The 19,409-nt window shown below is 38.8% G+C and overlaps 1 protein-coding gene across 1 annotated transcript; it reads left to right on the top strand.

The window, feature by feature from the left end:
• Positions 1–415: 415 nt before the first annotated feature.
• LOC131481741 (minor histocompatibility antigen H13-like) lies at positions 416–3,202 on the top strand. Its single transcript, XM_058671872.1, is given in 3 exon segments — positions 416–515; positions 1,914–2,714; positions 2,799–3,202. Coding segments are annotated over 3 exon segments (1,002 nt in total). The 3' UTR covers positions 2,900–3,202.
• The last annotated feature ends 16,207 nt before the right edge of the window (positions 3,203–19,409 follow it).

A 19,409-nucleotide genomic window follows, 5' to 3' on the forward strand; every position in this document is an offset into this window, starting at 1 on the left:
AAATAACAGTAAACTCTGTATATTTATATAAGATTTAAAATTCTGGATTATTTTATTTAGCAGATGAAAATATTCACATTTTCAGGTTTTCCATCAACTTGACAAAACTATTATCATTTCTATCAACTTTTGCAGAATACCAATTATTCTTTTATCAGAACTGATAAGCACCAGTGGACTCACAGCTGCATAGAGGTTTCCAACAAGCCTGTGAATATCCAAGACAATTGGTTCATATTTCTGCAATACAGCTGAGAAGGAAGAGATGATGATATCCACACAGTACATAATCACAAACAAACTCACAAGCACTAAGACAGTACAGGTGGCCCATTTTGCTGGGGAAATTCTTGGGGAAATTCTCATGCTGTAAAGGTACTCAGAGTTCCTCTGATGGTTACACAAGAAAATCACCATGTACATGCTGGAGAGCAGCATGATTCCTACAAAGAAGATGTTCTGGAACAAAGAAAGTGAGAGAAATAGCACCATGATGATGGAGTTCATCGTGGAAAGTGAGCAGTTTTTGCTGACATTGAGTAGATTGGTCCTGTTGGAATGAGCTACAGTATAGATGATCATGTAGCTATTGGAAGACAGGTTGAGGGACCAAAAACAGAAGAAAGCAATGACAATATAATGTGTGAGTTTCTGTTTGAATCTTGACAAGCAGAAGGAGCTGGGACTGATGGTGATGACCTGAATGATGCTCAAAAGGCAGGTATTGGAGATGGAGAGATTTCGTGTCACTCTGCTGACATAGAAGAAAAGCTTACATTTTAATTCCTTTGAAACATTCAACAATTGGAGCATGTCTTCAGATAATATGAGCAGTGTAGTAAGAAGCCAAGTGACAGATGACTACGTTAATGGGCCTTGGCCTATGAATCTGGTGTTCTGTGAAGATGTGGAAGACAAGGAGAAAGGCATTGGCTAATATTCCAATGCCAGCTTGAAAAAATATATACATTTTTAAATAACATTAGTGATGACTTTATTCATCTCAGCAAACTGGTAATATTTCAGATACCTATAAAATAAAAGACCTTCGTCATATCACATGTGATCTTCACTTTTGTCATGAAATCTATCACAAACCGTCATATTTATTTAGACTATTTATGTATAATGAGCCCTGAATGCCTAATAGAAATTCCTAGATTTAAAAATTCTGCATTTCTGTCTCCACAACAAATATATTGTCATTATGTTAATTTTGAATCCTTTCAAGATTCCTCAATTTGTGGATATCAAAAAACTCTGTAGCAAAACAATCTGAATTTTCATTTTAATTTCAAAACATTTTCAAGCAAACTCTGAAAAGATGCAATGCATACATATTTTAATCTTTAATAATTCAATAATAATAATTCAGAATGAATGGACGAGACAATTCTTCTGCAACCATAATTCATGCATGAATTAACAAAGCACACATTGCATAATTGATTAAATGATTGGTGAACTTTGCTCAAAGGTTTAATCTGGCAAAGCAAAAATGCTGGTGTGTCAGCACTGGTAACTGATTGCTCCAAAAACACATATGTGCACCCTCAACATAACATGGATTCATGACAAAATTGACTAAATTATTCACTGGTTACATAGTTGAGGGAAAATATCAATTCAGTTTCAATAATATATTGAAGCATGGAGTATATCTATGCAATCATTTTTACTTACATATGTATGGGCTTGTACTATCCTAATTCATATATCATAAGCCATGCATAAAAGTAAAATAATTAGTAAATGAATTGGTAAATAAAGTAAAGGAGGCGCGTCACTTCCTGTTTCTTTAGGGGAACGTGGCTTTTCCCCGCAGTGCCCGTGTGTCCGTCTGTGTCGGTGCTCCAGCGGCTGGAGCTGGAGTCGGATCCCAAGCGCAGCCTGGCCATGGACTCGGCCCTTAGCGACCTGCATTGCCAGCTGCACACTGCTGGGCGTCTACATCTTTTTCAAGATATCTTCCCAGGAGTACATCAACCTCTTGCTGTCCGTGTATTTCTGCGTGCTGGGCATCCTGGCCCTGTCCCACAACATCAGCCCCTTCATGAATAAATTTTTTCCAGTCAACTTCCCCAACTGTCAGTACCAGCTGCTCTTCACACAGGGCTCTGGAGAGAACAAAGAAGAGATAATCAATTACCAGTTTGACACTAAGGATCTGGTGTGCCTGCGCCTGAGCAACATTGTTGGCGTCTGGTACCTGCTGAGGAAGCACTGGATCGCCAACAACCTGTTTGGCTTGGCCTTCTCCCTGAATGGGGTGGAGCTCCTGCACCTGAACAACCTCAGCACAGGCTGCATCCTGCTGGGCGGCCTCTTCATCTACAATGTCTTCTGAGTGTTTGGCACCAACGTGATGGTGACAGTGGCCAAGGCCTTTGAAGCACCAATAAAATTGGTGTTTCCCCAAGACCTGCTGGAGAAGGGCCTTGAAGCGGACAACTTCGCCATGCTGGGCCTGGGAGACATCGTCATTCCAGGGATCTTCATTGCCTTGCCTCTGCGCTTTGACATCAGCTTGAAGAAGAACACGCACACCTACTTCTACACCAGCTTCGCAGCCTACATCTTCGGCCTGGGCCTCACCATCTTCATCATGCACCTTTTCAAGCACGCACAGTCTGCCCTGCTGTACCTGGTCCCTGCCTGCATCTGCCTTCCTGTCCTGGTGGTGCTGGCCAAGGTAGAAGTGACAGAAATGTTCAGGCTGCCCCACTGTTGGGCCCTACACTCCCTCATCAGCCTCAGCCTTCCCCTGTGAGTGATAGAATGGGGCCGTGCAGTAGAGTGTTATGAGGAGTCGAGTCCTAAGGATCCCACAGCAGTAACAGAATCCAAAGAGGCGACAGAGGCGGCAGTAGCCAAGGGGCTGAAGAAGAAGGACAAGTGACATCTCTAGGGGTTGCCCCTGGGTCCAGAGCAGACAGGTGGTGCATGGATCCAAAGGGCATACATGGGCCGAGCCCACAGGAGGCCCTGGGTGGGCAGTGCATCCCTCCAACCAAGCCTCCAGGGCCTCGCCATCCGTCTTAGCCTACTTTGGCCTCCCTCTGTCCCCTTCCCACCTTCCCCTATGGGCAAAGCTATTCCCAGCCTCCTCCCTTCCCAGAAGCCAAGTGGGAAAAGTGGGCATGATTTTTAGACTTTTGTATTGTGGACTGACTTTGCCTCACATTAAAAACTCATCCGTGAAAAATAAACAAACAAATAAATAAACAAATAAATAAATAAATAAATAAAGGCTACTGGGTAAGAATTAATAAAAATAATACATAAATAAAGAAAATAAATTGGCAAATAAGTAAAGAATACTGGGTAAGAATTTCAATATATGCCTCTTCTACTACAGAATTATGAGGGTGATGTTCCCTAAAGTGTGTCGCTCTGAATTAGTCTGAAATAGTCTACCAGGTCCTGAAACAGATTTGATCTTGAAGATCATCAAACTTCCTCCATGTCCAAAGAGACTTTCCATATTATCCAAATTCACTGAGGAAGGTGTGGCTAAAGTGAATGAACATTGACAGGCGAAGTAAAATATTTACATGATTTCTCTTGAAAGCTGTCTTAATTCCCATAATCTAACAAGTGATAGTAGTCTACATGTGTAATATATGTAAGCATGAAAATAACACATAGTTATTTGAACTTCAAAGTAAATTTTGTGTGCTACATTTTTATAAGTTATGTGGCATTGGCATCGTGGAAGAATAGCAGAATTTGTATTAAATACTACTTGCCTTAGAGAAATGAGATTAACAAAATTTGGGCAAAATTTGGTAACCTATCATATAATCATGATATAGAAGGAATTGATATCTCTTTAAACCAAATGAACACTTCTGAACTACAAATGTGCAACTCAGGTCTCACTGCTAGACATGCCAGACTGGGGTTACTGGGACTGATAGTGCAGACCTGAGCTCAGAAGTGTGCAAAGTGTTCACACTCTTTATTCTGGCTTTCATATTAAACTCCAAAGTGTTTATGTAGTCATGGATTATGATGAAACAAATATCGCAATTAAATGGGCACGGAAGTAACGATGAAGGATGAAATGTCTGGGGTTACATTAATATGTGCATAAGAGAGAAAAACTGAAATGACAGTAAGAACCCATCTGCACACCCTTGTGGAAAAATTCAGGAGTAACTTGCATGGAAATATATGTTTTAAATGATTTGTTCAAAAGGAAACAAGAGAGACAGAGAATCTTCCATCTAATAGTTAACTCCTTCAAATGCCTTTCTAGTCGATGACTGTAACTGGCCAAAATTAGGGCTATGGAACTCCATTTTTTTCCATTACGTGTATATGAGGTCCAAGTACTTTATCCCTCAGATATTGCTTCCCAGGTGCATTAGCAACAGGACATTGAATCAGCAACATTAAGTAACCAGAGCTTGGACTTACACAAAGATATAACATGCCAGTGTTTCAGGGACAGTTTAACCACAATGATGTCCCCCAAAATAATATAAACTGTATTTTCCCTTCTTGTTTATAGTATCAATTATTAAAGATTTGTTCAATCATGAGTAGTAAACTGTATTGGTATTTATGAGTGAATATAGAGTGATTTTTGCAGCCCCATATCTTCATGAGTTTACATAATTCTTAAGGCACATAATATTCATAGCACTATAATGTAATAGGAATTTCAAATGAAGAGATGTAAGTCACTAGGTTGATAGTGTTTATTGATGGAATTGAATCAACTGGCAGAATCATCACATAAACATAGTTGCACCACAATTAGCTCCATATAAGGATTTGTTCAATGACATGGACAAACCCCAGAGCAATAGAGAGAGTAAGCTAACAACAGAATTGGTCAATTTCAATGTGTCACCTATTCTTTTGATGATACAGTTTCACAGTCTGAAAATGTAATTTCCAAGGTCTTTAAGATAAATATTAAAGAAAAAGAAAACACTGGAGAGGAAGGGGACAAAAACTACACTAGGATAATAAGAAATCATACACTGTCTTTCTGAGGAGACTCAAAGCTTTTTCCAATAATCCTGCCTAAAAGTGCATTTTAGAAGCATTAGAATGAACTAAGCACCAGGAGAGATTAAAACTGTGTTTTAATTGCTGAATAACACGCACAACTGTGCATCACTCCAACAAGGATGTGACAACCCTAGAGATGCTGTCACTTAATAAACTTAGAAATAATGAATAAGGCGTTCTGTGCTCTCTGTTGTCTCATCAGACCCCATAGGATGAGTTTACCTAAATTAAGGTCCTCCTTAAAGCAGAAATGCAAGAATTGTAAAATGAGAATTTTAAATCCTAATATTTTGTAATATTTGAAAAATCAGTTGATGTTATACCCGTGCAACTAAAAACAGATAATTCTTTTAAGATGGCTGCTTTTGTTTACAATGACATGTTTGCTTCCTGCACTTTTCCATTTTAAATATTCTAGAGTGCTATAATTCTGTGACCAGATTTGGACGTTAGTCAAGGAAAGTTGTGAAATGTTTGCAACCTCTGAAGGAAATCAAGAATTTTGATGTGGTGATCATTTTCTACACAGTAATATCACTGTGTGTTATGAATTAGTTCTCTCACCTCTCTAAAAACTTCAACACTCTTATCAGTATTACACATTTGTTATTTTAAGAAAACTAAATATCACCTTGAAATGTATTATAAGAAAGTATTTGAGGGATAAGTGTCATGACTCAATGTTTTCATCCTCTATCTGCAAGTACCAACATCACATATTGGTGCCATTTTGTGTCCTAGATGCTTCACTTCCCATTCAGCTCCATGCTTATGGCCTGGGAAAGCAGCAGAATATGACCAAAAGCCTTGGTACGCTACACCCACAAGGGAGACCAAGAAAAAACTCCTTGATTCAAATCAGCTGAGTTCCAGCCCTTCTTGCTGGGAATAGAAGCAACAAATGCAGTATTTTTTCTCTCTGTCTCTCTCTCTCTGTCTCTCTCCATAAATATGCCTCTGTAATAAAAATAAACAATTTTTAAAAGAAAGTATTTATCTTCTGTTGCTTTACTTTGATGTATGTTTTAACTAAACTAACATTTTAATTGTAATATAAATAGAGCATAATATTTATGTATATTTTATGGTAATAAAAGATATAATTAACAAGCACTATAATGGAAACATGTTGATGACTACCAATTGAAAACACTGCTATTTAGTGTTAAAAATGTATGCATGCTTTATTATCCTTGAGGAGAAACAGTGGTGAAATTTTTGAGAAAGAACTTAAAATACTTCCAGCTTTTAGGGAAAAATTAAATAGCACCAAATCATACTGAATTAGTGCAGGTTTGGTCCATACTGAATTAGTTCAGGTTTGGTCCACCAAAGCATACTGAATTAGTTCAGGTTTAGATGTAAAATTTCATTGAAATAACTAATATCAGGTAAATTGAATATATATTATTGTAAGAAAAACAGAATGCAATTTCATTTCAAGTACATAAAAAACTGCAACTGTACTTTTCCAATCATCTTCATATAGGTACTTATATAATTCACAAAATTGATTACTTCATGAATATAAAATTGATACAATAAACATAATTTTCCAAATGTTTTCCTGAAAATTGCCATACTTCATCACTGAACTCACGTGCTCCTGGTGATTTCTGTACATGACACAGAGAAAGACATTTCCCCAGCTTAGCCTCTGATGTGAATTCACTGTTAGATGTATCCCCAAGATATGGTTATAGGGAAGGGCTGGTGCCACCTCATCTCCCTCCAGGCCCATAAGTGTCATTTCACCTGTAGATGTAGGACAGATCTGTCCTTGGCAACATTTCAACAGGAGCCACTCCAGGGGAAAAAAATGAACTTTACTGATTTCTAAAATACAACAGAGCAGAGCAGCTGGGTTCCACTCTTTTCACTGGTGGACTTATTTCTCAAGGCAGGCCTGCCTGGGCAGGTTGTCTGCTCTCAGTCCTTGTCTACAGACAAAAGTAAACAATAAGCTTGACTACATGACAAGTACAAGCCACAGTTGGTTTGTCAAGCTATCCCCACTGCTCCAGGAGACTTGTGGTTGCATCTCTGCTGGCTCAGCTGTGCTGTCAGCATCTCAGTGAAACAACGCAGCTCCTGAAATCAGGAAACTGCCCTCTCCCAATCCTACTCAGAAGAAGTAATAGTTCTGCACTTAGAGCAGAATGCAGAATCTATTTCCTAAACTTTATCCTACTTCAGAGCAATTTTGTTTCTGGGGGAGAGAAAGGCCCCCTCCAAATCAGCGCCAAAGTGCGCCAAGGTCAAGAAAACTTATCAACTATGTCACATCTAGTCACCTGTGTTCTGCCATCTCTCCATCAGTCTCCTCTACATGTTTCACTCACAATCATTTACATTCCACACATGCTTAAGTACAGACACTAAACTCTACCAGCTATACGCATGAGCTGCCTCTTTGTTATGTCTTGCCTAAAGGTGAATCTACAACCCAATTACAACTGCTATATTCCTTGGTCCTCTTTATGAATCCAATGCCACCTGGTGATATTTTTTATTCTTAACAAGTATGTCCCTAACCTGCATAAAAAAGACTCTTGGTTCCATTCTGGTGGACCTCTCATGTATGCTCTTTAATCAAATATGGAATAACTAGCCATCTGAGCTGTTAAGGCCCAACTTTTACTTTAAAATATGAATGTTGTTAGTCTGAGGTAGTGACTGCTGTGGAAGCTAACATGTTAGGTCTGCTCTGCCAGGCTCACATTGCAGAGCTATTTACTATCCTTCATTTACACCTGTTCTCACTAGTCCTGGTACAGTTGCCCATGAACACAGGAAACCTCAGAATAATATCATATGGAAAAAGGAGAAAACCTTAACTTGAATGCAGTAAAATTTTCGCTGTTGCATGTGACACAACTAATGTATGTGCTAAAAGACAATGTTTATGTTTTACCTGTTTAATTATATCATCTTCCAGGTGTGCATTTTCAAGGACAGTATAATATATGTTTTAAGATTTCCCTTGATATTTAAGATTCTCCAAAGGACTTACCATTATTTAGCACTTCACAAAATCATTTTTAGTAATAATTATTTTCTTGTAATGTAATTCATATATTTATTATACAATGATTCAAAGCATTTGAGAAGCAGAGACACTCAGGGAAAGATACAGAGCTTCCATCCACTGTCTCCTCTGCAGAATTCTGAGATGGCTGGGTCTGAGTCTCAATGGGCTGTGATCCAGGAACATATTCCATGTGTTTTGCCTGTGCAGCAAGGACATAACTACCAGGCCCATAGGCTGTTACATTCCAGGGATTATATTAGACAGACTCAGAAGTCAGAATCTTATACAAGACTTTAATAGAGGCATTTTGAATAAGGGATGCTTGTATTCCAACAAGATTCTCACTGTTACCAAAAATCTTACCTCCTTCAATAAAATGCATTCTATCAGTAGTTTTGAAGTGCAGAGAAAATATTAAAAGTGATTAGAGTTAAGTTCAATGATTCAGTCAAATGTATGCTTTTAGTCTTACTAAAATGTTGTGTCCTTCAATCAACATCTTCCCTTGCTGTATCTTTTTTCTATGCTACCTGATGACCTCTGATAATCAACTTTATATTCTTTTTTATTATTTCCAAAGCTAAAGAGACAAAATTTTGCCCTTTTCAGGCTTCCTGAATGAATCCTCTCTGTTTGGGCATTTCACAGAACCATTGCAAGAAATTTTTAGCAGGAAAAATTTTACATTAGCACTGGAACCCCAAATATCCCCCAAATGTGAAATCTCACAGTTGAGAATGAAATCACCCCAGCTGACTTAACTATATGTACATTATTAATCAAACTGCCGGGTGGCACTGGGATGGAGACACTGATGACACTGAAGTTGGAGAGGGATTAACAGGAAAAAATTACTCAGCCAGCAATAGAAAGGATTGATTTGTGTCTGTTTCTTTAATGCTTTGTCCGCCAAACCAACAAGGGCATTTGATATATATTAAGAAGGCAAAAATTTGTGCCAAATCATTTAGAAAAAATGGTCAGTAAGGTCAACAATTACTGTGCAACCATGGATGCTAGTCTCTGCCTAACGAATTTGCATATACTTTTCTTTCAAATTTTTCAGAGCATCACTACATCATCCCCATAAGATGTTTCCTTACCTGCAGCCATTCACATAAAAATCTAAGCATGTGGGTCACTTTGCCATATAATTGTTTGTCCATTTGTCTCCATTAATACTTATATCATGTAGCTAGGTGCCTTAATATTTTATATTTATACATTTATTATTGTTACTCCTTCTTGGTAGATGGATCCCTTTATCATTATGTGATGTTCCACTGCATCTGTTTTAATGCTTTTCCTGGTGAAGTATATATTATCTGATCTTAGATTGGCTATACTGGCTCAGTTTTCTTTTTCAGTGTTGCAAAATGTCTTTTTCCATCCTTTCACTTACAGCTTCTGTTTTGTTGTTGTTGCTGTTGGTTAGATGTGCCTCTTGTTTTCAACAGATAGTTGGGTCCTGGGTTTTGATCCAGTCTGTTAATCTACGTCAATTGATTGATGAGTTCAAGCCATTTCTGTCCAGAGTAATATCTATAGGATGAAATTTGATCCTATCACTTTTGGATTTAATTCTCTTCGTTTAACTTTGGTTTCTTTTGTGAGTTTTAATGGGAAGATCTTCCCCTTTATCTTCATTGATTGTGGTTAAATTCCTTTCTTAGTGCCCTCAACAAATATTAGGGTAGTGTTTCTAGGGTTGGGTTAGTCTTTGTGTATCCTTCTAACTTCTAACTTCTTTTTGCTGTGGAAATATTAATTTGATTTTTCAAATACAAATGAGAGCGTTGATGGATATATTTTTGAGTTGACAGATTTTCTGTTTTACAGTATGGAAAATGTCACTCCGTTCTCTTTTTGCTTGAAGAGTTCATTCTGAGAAGTCAGCAATAAGTCTTATTCATATTCCACTTTATGTTATCTGATTCTTTTAATGTGCATGGTTCAGTATGTTTTCTTTATATTCAGTTGGGGGATATTATTTCTTGGAGAGTATCATTGTTTGGCAAATCTGTTTGGGGTTCTTGGTCCTTATTGTATTTGGCTTCCAGGATTATTCCCAGTATTACAGTGTTTCTATTTTAGCTTTATTTTCCCACTTCTGTTACATTTTTATTTTTATGTTATAACTCTATAAGCTCTCTGATTTCCCTTACCATCTCCACAAACTCCACAAACTCCATCCTCTAATTTCCCCAATATTATTACAATTGCATAGTTCTTCATATAGTTATAAGTCCATCGTTCTGCTATTTAAGTATATCCTGACATTGTGGGTACAGGAAGTGACAGAGGGTCCAGCATTTTATAGTCAAGACATACCCAAGAGTTTCACATGGAGTCCATCTTTGATTTGGTAGCAGGGTTGCTTGATGCATTATGCCCTCACATCTGTATGTGATAGTTTCTATTATATAGTTGCCTTGCATCCCCTTATACAAAAAGCCATAAAAAATACTCAACAATGGGAATAAAGTTAAAACAAATTATAGCAGCATGGAGTTAAATAATGTGTTATTGAATATTACTTGTCTCGGTTATCCTCAACGTCATTATTATATAACTCTAAGATTGAGATTGTCTTTTCTCATTTGGGGAGTGGGAAACATTGGTTTCCTGATTTATGTTGCTTGCTCCTGTTCTATTCTCCTTCTTTGAGGCTTTGCAGATCTTCTTGTTTCACTTCAAGTAAAGCAGATTTTACTTTTATGTTGTGTCTGTTGCTTTAAAATTTATGGGTAAATTTTGTTACTCCTATACCGATACCTTCCTCTTTGTTTTTCCTCTAAGATGATGCTAGCTTTTTTATTTTGTTGAGAGCGCCTAACGATCTATGGGGCTGTCTAGGACAGCGCCGCAGACCAACGCCCTAATGAGGGCAGCGGTAAACAAGTTCAGGAAGTGCCTTCCCCTTGGGGCACGGCTGTGTGTCCTTCCTGTGGGAGTGACCTTTTAGCTGATTGGTCGCTTCCCACGTCCAGAGGTGACCTTTTGCCTGATAGGTTGCTTCCCGCATGCAGGGGTGACCTTTTGGCTGATTGGCTAGGTGTTCTATTTTAGCAGGTTGGGTCCTGGAGAGAGAGGTAGAAAGAGGGGAGAGAAAGAAGGAGCAGACGGCTTTCCTGTTTGCATGCTGCCTGGTGGAATAAAAAGTTCCTACACATTCACTCAGTGTAGGGTTTTCTTCCGCGGGTTCGGAGATTCCCCGACATCTGGTGCCATGACTCGGATCCACTTCAGCCGGTAAGCCACACAACATGGGACATGGTAAGCAACTGAGCGCACAGCTCAGGAAGCTGTAGATGCAGGAAAAAGGTAAGTAGCTGAGCATTGGCTCAGGAAGCCGCTTTTGCGGGGACACGTGCGTCAGGTTCGCAGGGTAGCGACGAGAGGTTTGCAGGGCAGAGATGAGAGTTTCGCAGGGTAGTGACGAGAGGTTCATGGGTAGTGACAAGAGGTTTGCAGTGTAGCAACGAGACAGCCTTCGGTCAGGGAATAATACCGTTCAACATTATGCAGAATCTGTCTTCTAGTATGCGTATGCAGGAGCTGTTAAGGAAACTGTTGAAAAACCATGGTACTCCTGTGAAGGCGAAAACAGTGCTTATATTTCTGCAGACAGTGGGTAGGGTTTCCCCTTGGTTCTTAGGTGCAGGTCTTCTGACTCTGCCCCAATGGGAGCACCTCTGGAGAGAACTTGTGCAGGCGGAGTGGAAGAGTTCGTTACCACCAGGAACCGTTGGTTTCTGGACCTGGTTAAGTCATGTCTTACTGAATGATCAGATAAGTTTAAGGAAATCTTGCAGGAAGGGGAAGAGCTGTTGTGAGAAATGCAAGAGGAAGCTTCTTCAAAAGGAGCAACTAGTGAGTCTGGAGGATCAGATTCAGAGGAGAAAGAGGAAGCCTCGGGGAGCGAATTGGATGAGCTGGTGGAGAGACTAGAAGCTGCATTGGTGAGTCATTCAAAGAAATCCTGGGTACCTAGACCCCCACCAGGAGACCCGGCCTTGGCGCCTACGGCTCCTCCCTGGACTGGTGATTGGGATGTACTAGGGGTCCGACCACGCGACTTCAATGTGGAGGAGAGGCAAAGTTGGAGAGAATTGCATGGCCCTGGGCAGGTCTTTCTCATACAGGAGGACCAAACCCCAAAACCCCCTGTACGCTCCTCGGTCCCACTAGATTTCAAGCTAGTGAAAGAGTTGAATTAGATGCTTTCATTTAGCATTTTGTTTACTAGGTTTTACAATGATGTGAATCATCATAATCCAATATACAGAAATCAAATATCTTTCTTTAAATTGACTAATGATTCATCCTTGTATAGAAAATGTCTGAACCTCATGAAATAGTTCTTTTATTGTTCACATAATAAATGAGCATTGAAGAGTTGTATAGACAAATGGGATGCAAAATTTCCTGCAGTTTTTATATCTACCCGTGTATCTATATATGTATATATCTAGGACAGCAAAGGGAAACCCTGAAGACGGTGAATAGAGTGTAAAATAGTACCTGAAGATAATTATAGAGGCCTTTTAAACCAGTTTAGATCATATTACAGGTGATACTATATAACCTCATTATATCAACTTCAAATTAAGAGGCTTCAAAATGTACTTGCAATGAATACATTAAAAGCAAGTATTGAAGTCCTCTTACTGTGTAATTGGTATATAAAATTTATAGTACATTTGTTTTGGGATGTATTAGAGCATATGTAGTCTTCCGTTAAAAAAGGAACATTCCAGTACTGCTGTAAATAAACCATGAGCTGACTGTTCTTCAAAAGAAAGACTTATTTTTTTGTGGTTATGGTAAAAGCTGTTGTCACGAATGTTTCTTATTAGATATCATAATTAAAAGGATGGTGATTTATCAAATTAGCAAAAGAGGAAATTATTGTATAGCATGTTTTGTACTCCTAAACTAATAAGCCAGGAACTGCTGTGCTGATAATGGCAGCTGGTCCTTGAGGTTCGATAATTTAACCAGAGAGCTCCGCATGCAAATTCTTTCCGTCAATGCCACATGGGTAAGAGTAGCTTCAGGAGAGCAGTGGGCCAATTGGGTCTTGAGAGGCCTTTCATTTGCTCGCCAGTGGGCTGGTCTAACCAGCGTTGGTCTGCTCCTTGTCATTCATGTGCTCTGGGTTGGCTGCATCACCCTAATTCGGGTGTGGAGCCATTAAGCCCAACAGCAGGTGCTAGTGCAAGTGGTGTTTGTGCTCCATAGACGAGAGTCCCCCAGGGTATGGCTGAACATGCTGGACCGGTAGTCAAAGACGGGTAAGTATCTGATATGGGCTCTACCAACCTAAGACAGGCGCTGCATCCACGGCCGCACGGTCAGCCCATGACGGGTAAGGAGAGTGCTAACTCGGAACACCTAAGACAGGCATGGTCCCTTGTTAATTAAACAAAAAGGGGGAGTTGTTGAGAGTGCCTAATGATCTATGGGGCTGTCTAGGACGGCGCCGCAGACCAACGCCCTAATGAGGGCAGCGGTAAACAAGTTCAGGAAGTGCCTTCCCCTTGGGGCACGGCTGCATGTCCTGCCTGTGGGAGTGACCTTTTAGCTGATTGGTCGCTTCCCACGTCCAGAGGTGACCTTTTGCCTGATAGGTTGCTTCCCGCATGCAGGGGTGACCTTTTGGCTGATTGGCTAGGTGTTCTATTTAAGCGGGTTGGGTCCTGGAGAGAGAGGTAGAAAGAGGGGAGAGAAAGAAGGAGCAGACGGCTTTCCTGTTTGCATGCTGCCTGGTGGAATAAAAAGTTCCTACACATTCACTCAGTGTAGGGTTTTCTTCCGCGGGTTCGGAGATTCCCCGACAGATTTTGCTTTGGTTTGGGGTATATGTGTGTCTGTTTAGGGGGTTCTGTTGGTCAATCCTGGGGAGGCTTCAGCCTCAGTCTCTGCAAACAATGTCACTCCAGCTCTTTTCCTTAGTCCTGGGCACTCCATTGTTGAAGTCTGTCGTTCATCTGTGTAGTCTCTCTGTAGCTCATGTTTTCTGCCATGTCTAGTGTTAGGATTAATTGAACATACAACAAAAAGAAGCTTAACAGAGAAATGATTGTATTATTCTACACTGCACCCATCATCCACACTTTAATGCCGATGCACTTTATTTGAGAATACAGAGACTTTTTTTCATATATATTATATTTTTATTCTGTGTTTATTGGTTACCACAAGTCAAAGGCAACATCATGTTTGCATTTTGGTGACTAATTTCTCTCACTTAAGCATAATGATCTGTGATTGCATATATTTTGTTGGGGAAACACACCATTTCACTCTTTCATGGTTTACTAGTATCTCTCTCTCTCTCTCTCTCTCTATATATATATATATATATATGTGTGTGTGTGTGTGTGTGTGTGTATATGTGTGTGTATGGTTATATAGATACATACAGTTATTAGTGATATATACAGTGTATACACATACATATATGTGCATATATGTAACAGCTTGTATGAATTTCTAAGTTTATTTTATATCTTGGCTATTACCAGTTGAGTAACTAAACATGGGGGTATAGATAACACCTTAATATGCTTATTTTATTTCCCTTGGATAAATTCCAAGGGATAGAATGGCTGGGCCATATTATAGATCTGTTATCACATTACTAAGGAATCTATGCAGCAGATGCACAATGTAACTCTGTTCCCCTCTCTTTGCAGTTCTGACTTCAGAGTAGTAGTAAACATTTTTTGCAAGTCAGTGGCAAGTTTATACAATAACAATGCCATGGATGAGAAAGAACTTTTAAGATGAGTCCCATGCCCAATAGCTATCAGAGAAGAAATACTTTTGCATATTTCCATTGGTTTACAAAACTTTGGAATTTACATAAACCTTCTGCTTTAGCTAACCTTTGGTACCTCTCTAGCCAGAGTTAAAGAGAAGATACCTTCGTTTGCAGACAGAAAAGTTAGAAATTAATGTTGGCAGCTCGATCTGAGTTGATACCTGATAATTTGGGCTTCTTCATTTTGTGTGGGAGATGGTGAAAATAACTACTGATTCTTCCTCTGACACTGTTTCTGTGAAGAAAGTATAACATGTAGTAGTCAGATTTTTCATTACTGTAGGGAAATACTTAGATACATTGCTTATTAGGACAAAAGCAGTTTACTTGCTTCAAGCTTTTGGAGGGTCAGTTCCAAAGCTGGTTATTCCCATTGATTTGTCCTCTGGTGATAATGGCACTAGCACTCTCTTCTGCAGTGTACCTTGAGCTTCTACCTTAAACAACTCTCTGAATTACACTAGTATTTGATGAGTGTCAGCTACATGTCAGTTATGGGAGGAAGTTGAGCAAGAAAGCCCATAATGCCTACAAGTTATGTGTGGCTGCAAATAAGGAATGTGCATGCATTTCTTTTTATTATTATTATTGGCAGAATATAGATTTATTTTTTCTTTAATTCCAAAACTTTAATTTCTGTTTTTTTTTTTTTTTATTCATCGATTACATTGTATTGTGTGATACAGTTTCAAAGGTACTGGGATTCTCCCCACCCCTCCCTGCACTCTCCCCCCATGGTGGGTTACTCCACCTTGTTGCATAACTGCAGTTCACATTCAGTTAAGATTCCCACTTTGAAGGCATAAACTAAACACAGAGTCCAACATCTTATTGTCCAGTCAAAACCCTCAGCTTCTTGGGGAGACCCTGTCTGGTCCGAGGGCAGAACCAGCAGAGTATCATCCTGAGCAAATAAAAGCTCCAAAATACCCTACACAATAATTAACTTCGATTATGGAATTAATTGATATAGTATTGAGTAACCAACATGTTGAAAAAAGTGCGATTTCTTAGCCACATTCTGTGGTCACCTCACTTGCATTTCAATTTTAGTTTCTACACAAGCTATAACATAACATACATAAAATAGCATGTTTTATATAACATCATTTCATCTTAAATTAAGGCAAACATGTGGTATTTAACCTTTTGGGATTGGCTCATTTCCCTTAGCATTATGGTTTCCAGTTGAGCCCATTTGGCCACAAAGAATCGCATTTTGTTTTTTTTAATAGCTTAGTAGTATTCCATGGAGTAGATGAACCATAGCTTTCTTATCAATTCCTCTGCTGATGGGCATTTTGGCTGCTTCCATGTTTTTGCAATTACTGATTGTGCTGCTATGAACATAGGGGTGCATGTTGATTTCTCATGAAACAGGTGTTTTGGATATATTCCTAGGACTGCTATTGCTGGATCATGCGGTATCTCGAATTTGAGTTGTTTGAATGTTCTCCATACTGATTTCCATAGAGGCTGTACCAACCTGCAGCCCCACCAGCATTGGAGTAGGGTTCCCTTTTCTTCGCAACCTTGCCAACAAGTGTTGTTGGTGCTTTTTTTCATGTGGGTCAATCTTACTGGCGTTAGCTGGTACCTCATTGATGTTTTAATTTGGATTTCCCTTATTGCCAGAGAACTTGAGCAGTTTTTCATATGTTTATTTACCATTGGAGTTTATTCCTTTGTGAAATGTCTGCCCATTTCCCATGCCCATTTGTTGAGTGGCTTGTTTGTTTTGACATTTTGGTTGTTTTGTAGTTCTTTGTATATTCTGGAAAGTAGCCCTCTGTCACCTATGTCGTGCGTGAAGATCTTCTCCCATTCTGTGGGTTGCTTTTTTACTTTGTTGATTGTTTCCTTCACTGTACAGAAGCTTCTTAGTTTGATGAGGTCCCAATTGTTTATTCTGGTCTTGATTGCTATTGCTTTTGGAGTCCTTTTTAGGAAGTCGGGACCTAACCCTAGATATTGCAGAGTATTACCAATATTTTCTTCCAGAAGTTTGAAGGTTTCTGGATGTAGGTTTAGGTCTTTTATCCATTTAGATTTGATCTTAGTGTATGGTGAGAGATATGGGTCTATCATCTTGTTTCTGCAGGCTATTAACCAGTTGTCCCAACAGCATTTATTGAACAGACCTTCCCATTTGCCTGGATTGTCGTTTGTCTTTTTCTTAAATATTAATTGGCTGTATTTGTGTGGGTTCCCATCTGGTGTTTCTATTCTGCTCCATTGATCTTCTTCTCTATCTTTGTGCCAGTACTAGGCTCTTTTGATAACCACTGCCCTATAGTATGTTCAGAAGTCCGGAACTGTGATTCCCCCTGCTAACATCATGTTCTTGAGAATGGTTCTAGCTATTCAATCCCCCTGCTAACTTCCTGTTCTTGAGAATGGTTCTAGGTGTTGAAGCTTTTTTGTGTTTCCAAATGAACCTTTGAATCATTGTTTCCAGTTCCATGAAGAATGTTTTGGACAATTTGATTGGGATTGTGTTGGTTGTATATATTGCTATTTGCAGTATAGACATTTTCATGATATTAGTTCCTGTATTTGGTGCCTCTCTTGGGCCTTGACATGAGCTCCAATTGTGATGAGTTTACCCCATAGCACTGCTTTGGCTGTGTCCCATAAGTTTTGGAATGTTGTTTCAGAGTTTTCATTGGTTTGTATAAATTTTTTGATCTCATGTTTAGTTTCTTCTCGTTTAATAGCATATTGTTCAACCTCCAAGAGTTTCTGTATTTCCTTGGGAATTTTGCATTGCTTATTTCCATTTTCATTCCGTGGTGGTCTGAGAGGGTACATGGTATGATTCCTATCTTTTTGAAGTTATTTAGATTTGCTTTGTGACCTATCATGTGGTCGATCCTGGAGAAGGTGCCATGCACTGCTGAAAAAAATGTATAATCTGTGGCCTTAGGATACAATGTTCTATAATTGTCTACCAAATCCAGTTGTTCTATTGTTTGTATGAGTTCTGTGGTTTCTTTCTTGAGTTTCTGTTTTGTTGAACTGTCTGTTGGTGTTAGTGGGGTGTTACGATCACCCACTATTATTGTGTGCATATCTATGTCTCTCCTTATGTCTATAAGTAATTGCTTTATGTAGCTAGGCGTGTTGGAATTTGGTGCGTACATTTTCACAATGGTGATTACTTCCTGATGGATCAGTCCCTTCACCAATATTATAATGACCTTCCCTGTCCTTTTTGATGTCTGTCAGCTTGAAGTCTATATCATCTGAAATTAGGACAGCTAACCTTAGAATTTATGTTTGCACATATGGAACACCAACTGCTTCAAATTCTGTATTGTGAAGTTGCTTACTTTACACACATTTTTAAGAAATTCAAGGAAACAATCCCATTACAATTAGGTTTCAATTGCTATCCACTCTCATTCTCTGAGCATTCTAAAGACCCCATTCAGAAGAACCAAAGATGGAAAATACATAAATATTTTAACACAAAAAATCCTTTCATTCAACGCTCATAGCAATGTGTGTGTAACATACACAAATATATATATATATATATATATATATATATGCATTCATAGGATTAAATTATACATAAATTCTAAAAAGAAATATTTAATGAATTTGAGGGTATTCTGTTTCACTGCAACAAGGAACTAAAAATCTGTTTTAAAAACATCTGGTGCATGTTATACTAGTCATTTTTGTCAAAGTATACGGAACAAAATGCAATGTGTTTTAAGAGATTCAATATCATCAAGATGACGACACTCCAAAATACAAATGAAGTTTCAAATAAAGGCTAGATTTATTTTTTATTTTATTCATTTTTAGGATTAAAAAATTAATAAGACCTGAAGAATGCTTGTGACTAAGAGGACAAAGAAACAGGATCTCAAGAAGATTCTGAGCAGAAAGTAAAGATAAAAGAAGGGTTAAAATAAGAAAAGGCTCTACACTTAAATATATATTATTAGTGGTAGAGAACTGGGTGGATAAGTGACTAAAGGCACATTATGAAATGGGCTGAGGGACTAAACAATACTATGCCTTAAATGTGCTCTCAAAGAAGCTTAAAGTAAGACACTTTACTACCCCCTTCAACCACTGTGTTTAGTGGAGTAAAAGAATCATTCCAGGGTGACTTTATGGATTGGTTCAAAGTAATAGCTCATCAATTTAAGAACATGAACAGACTTCACATGATGTTTAATGAATTTGAAAATACTGTGGAAATTTGGAAACTACTCACACTGCCCAAAGGAATGAAGTTTCTTGCTCATCATATTCCTCCCCTCTGATCCTCTACAGATGCTTTGTTTTTTCCATAGGAATCATCATAATTCTTACAAGTTGTATTTGACTTTTCCCCTTGTAACTGGCTTCCTACAACAGTAGTTTCACATGAATAAGAATTTTATGTCCATTATGCTTGTTTTACCAATGAATAATACAATGAGCCTGCACATCCAGCCTACACACACACACACACACACACACACACTTGCATGTACAACTCTCATCACAGAGCAACATTCCCTA

This window comes from Ochotona princeps, chromosome 13 (genome assembly GCF_030435755.1).
Source record: "Ochotona princeps isolate mOchPri1 chromosome 13, mOchPri1.hap1, whole genome shotgun sequence".
In the NCBI taxonomy this organism is placed as follows: domain Eukaryota; kingdom Metazoa; phylum Chordata; class Mammalia; order Lagomorpha; family Ochotonidae; genus Ochotona; species Ochotona princeps.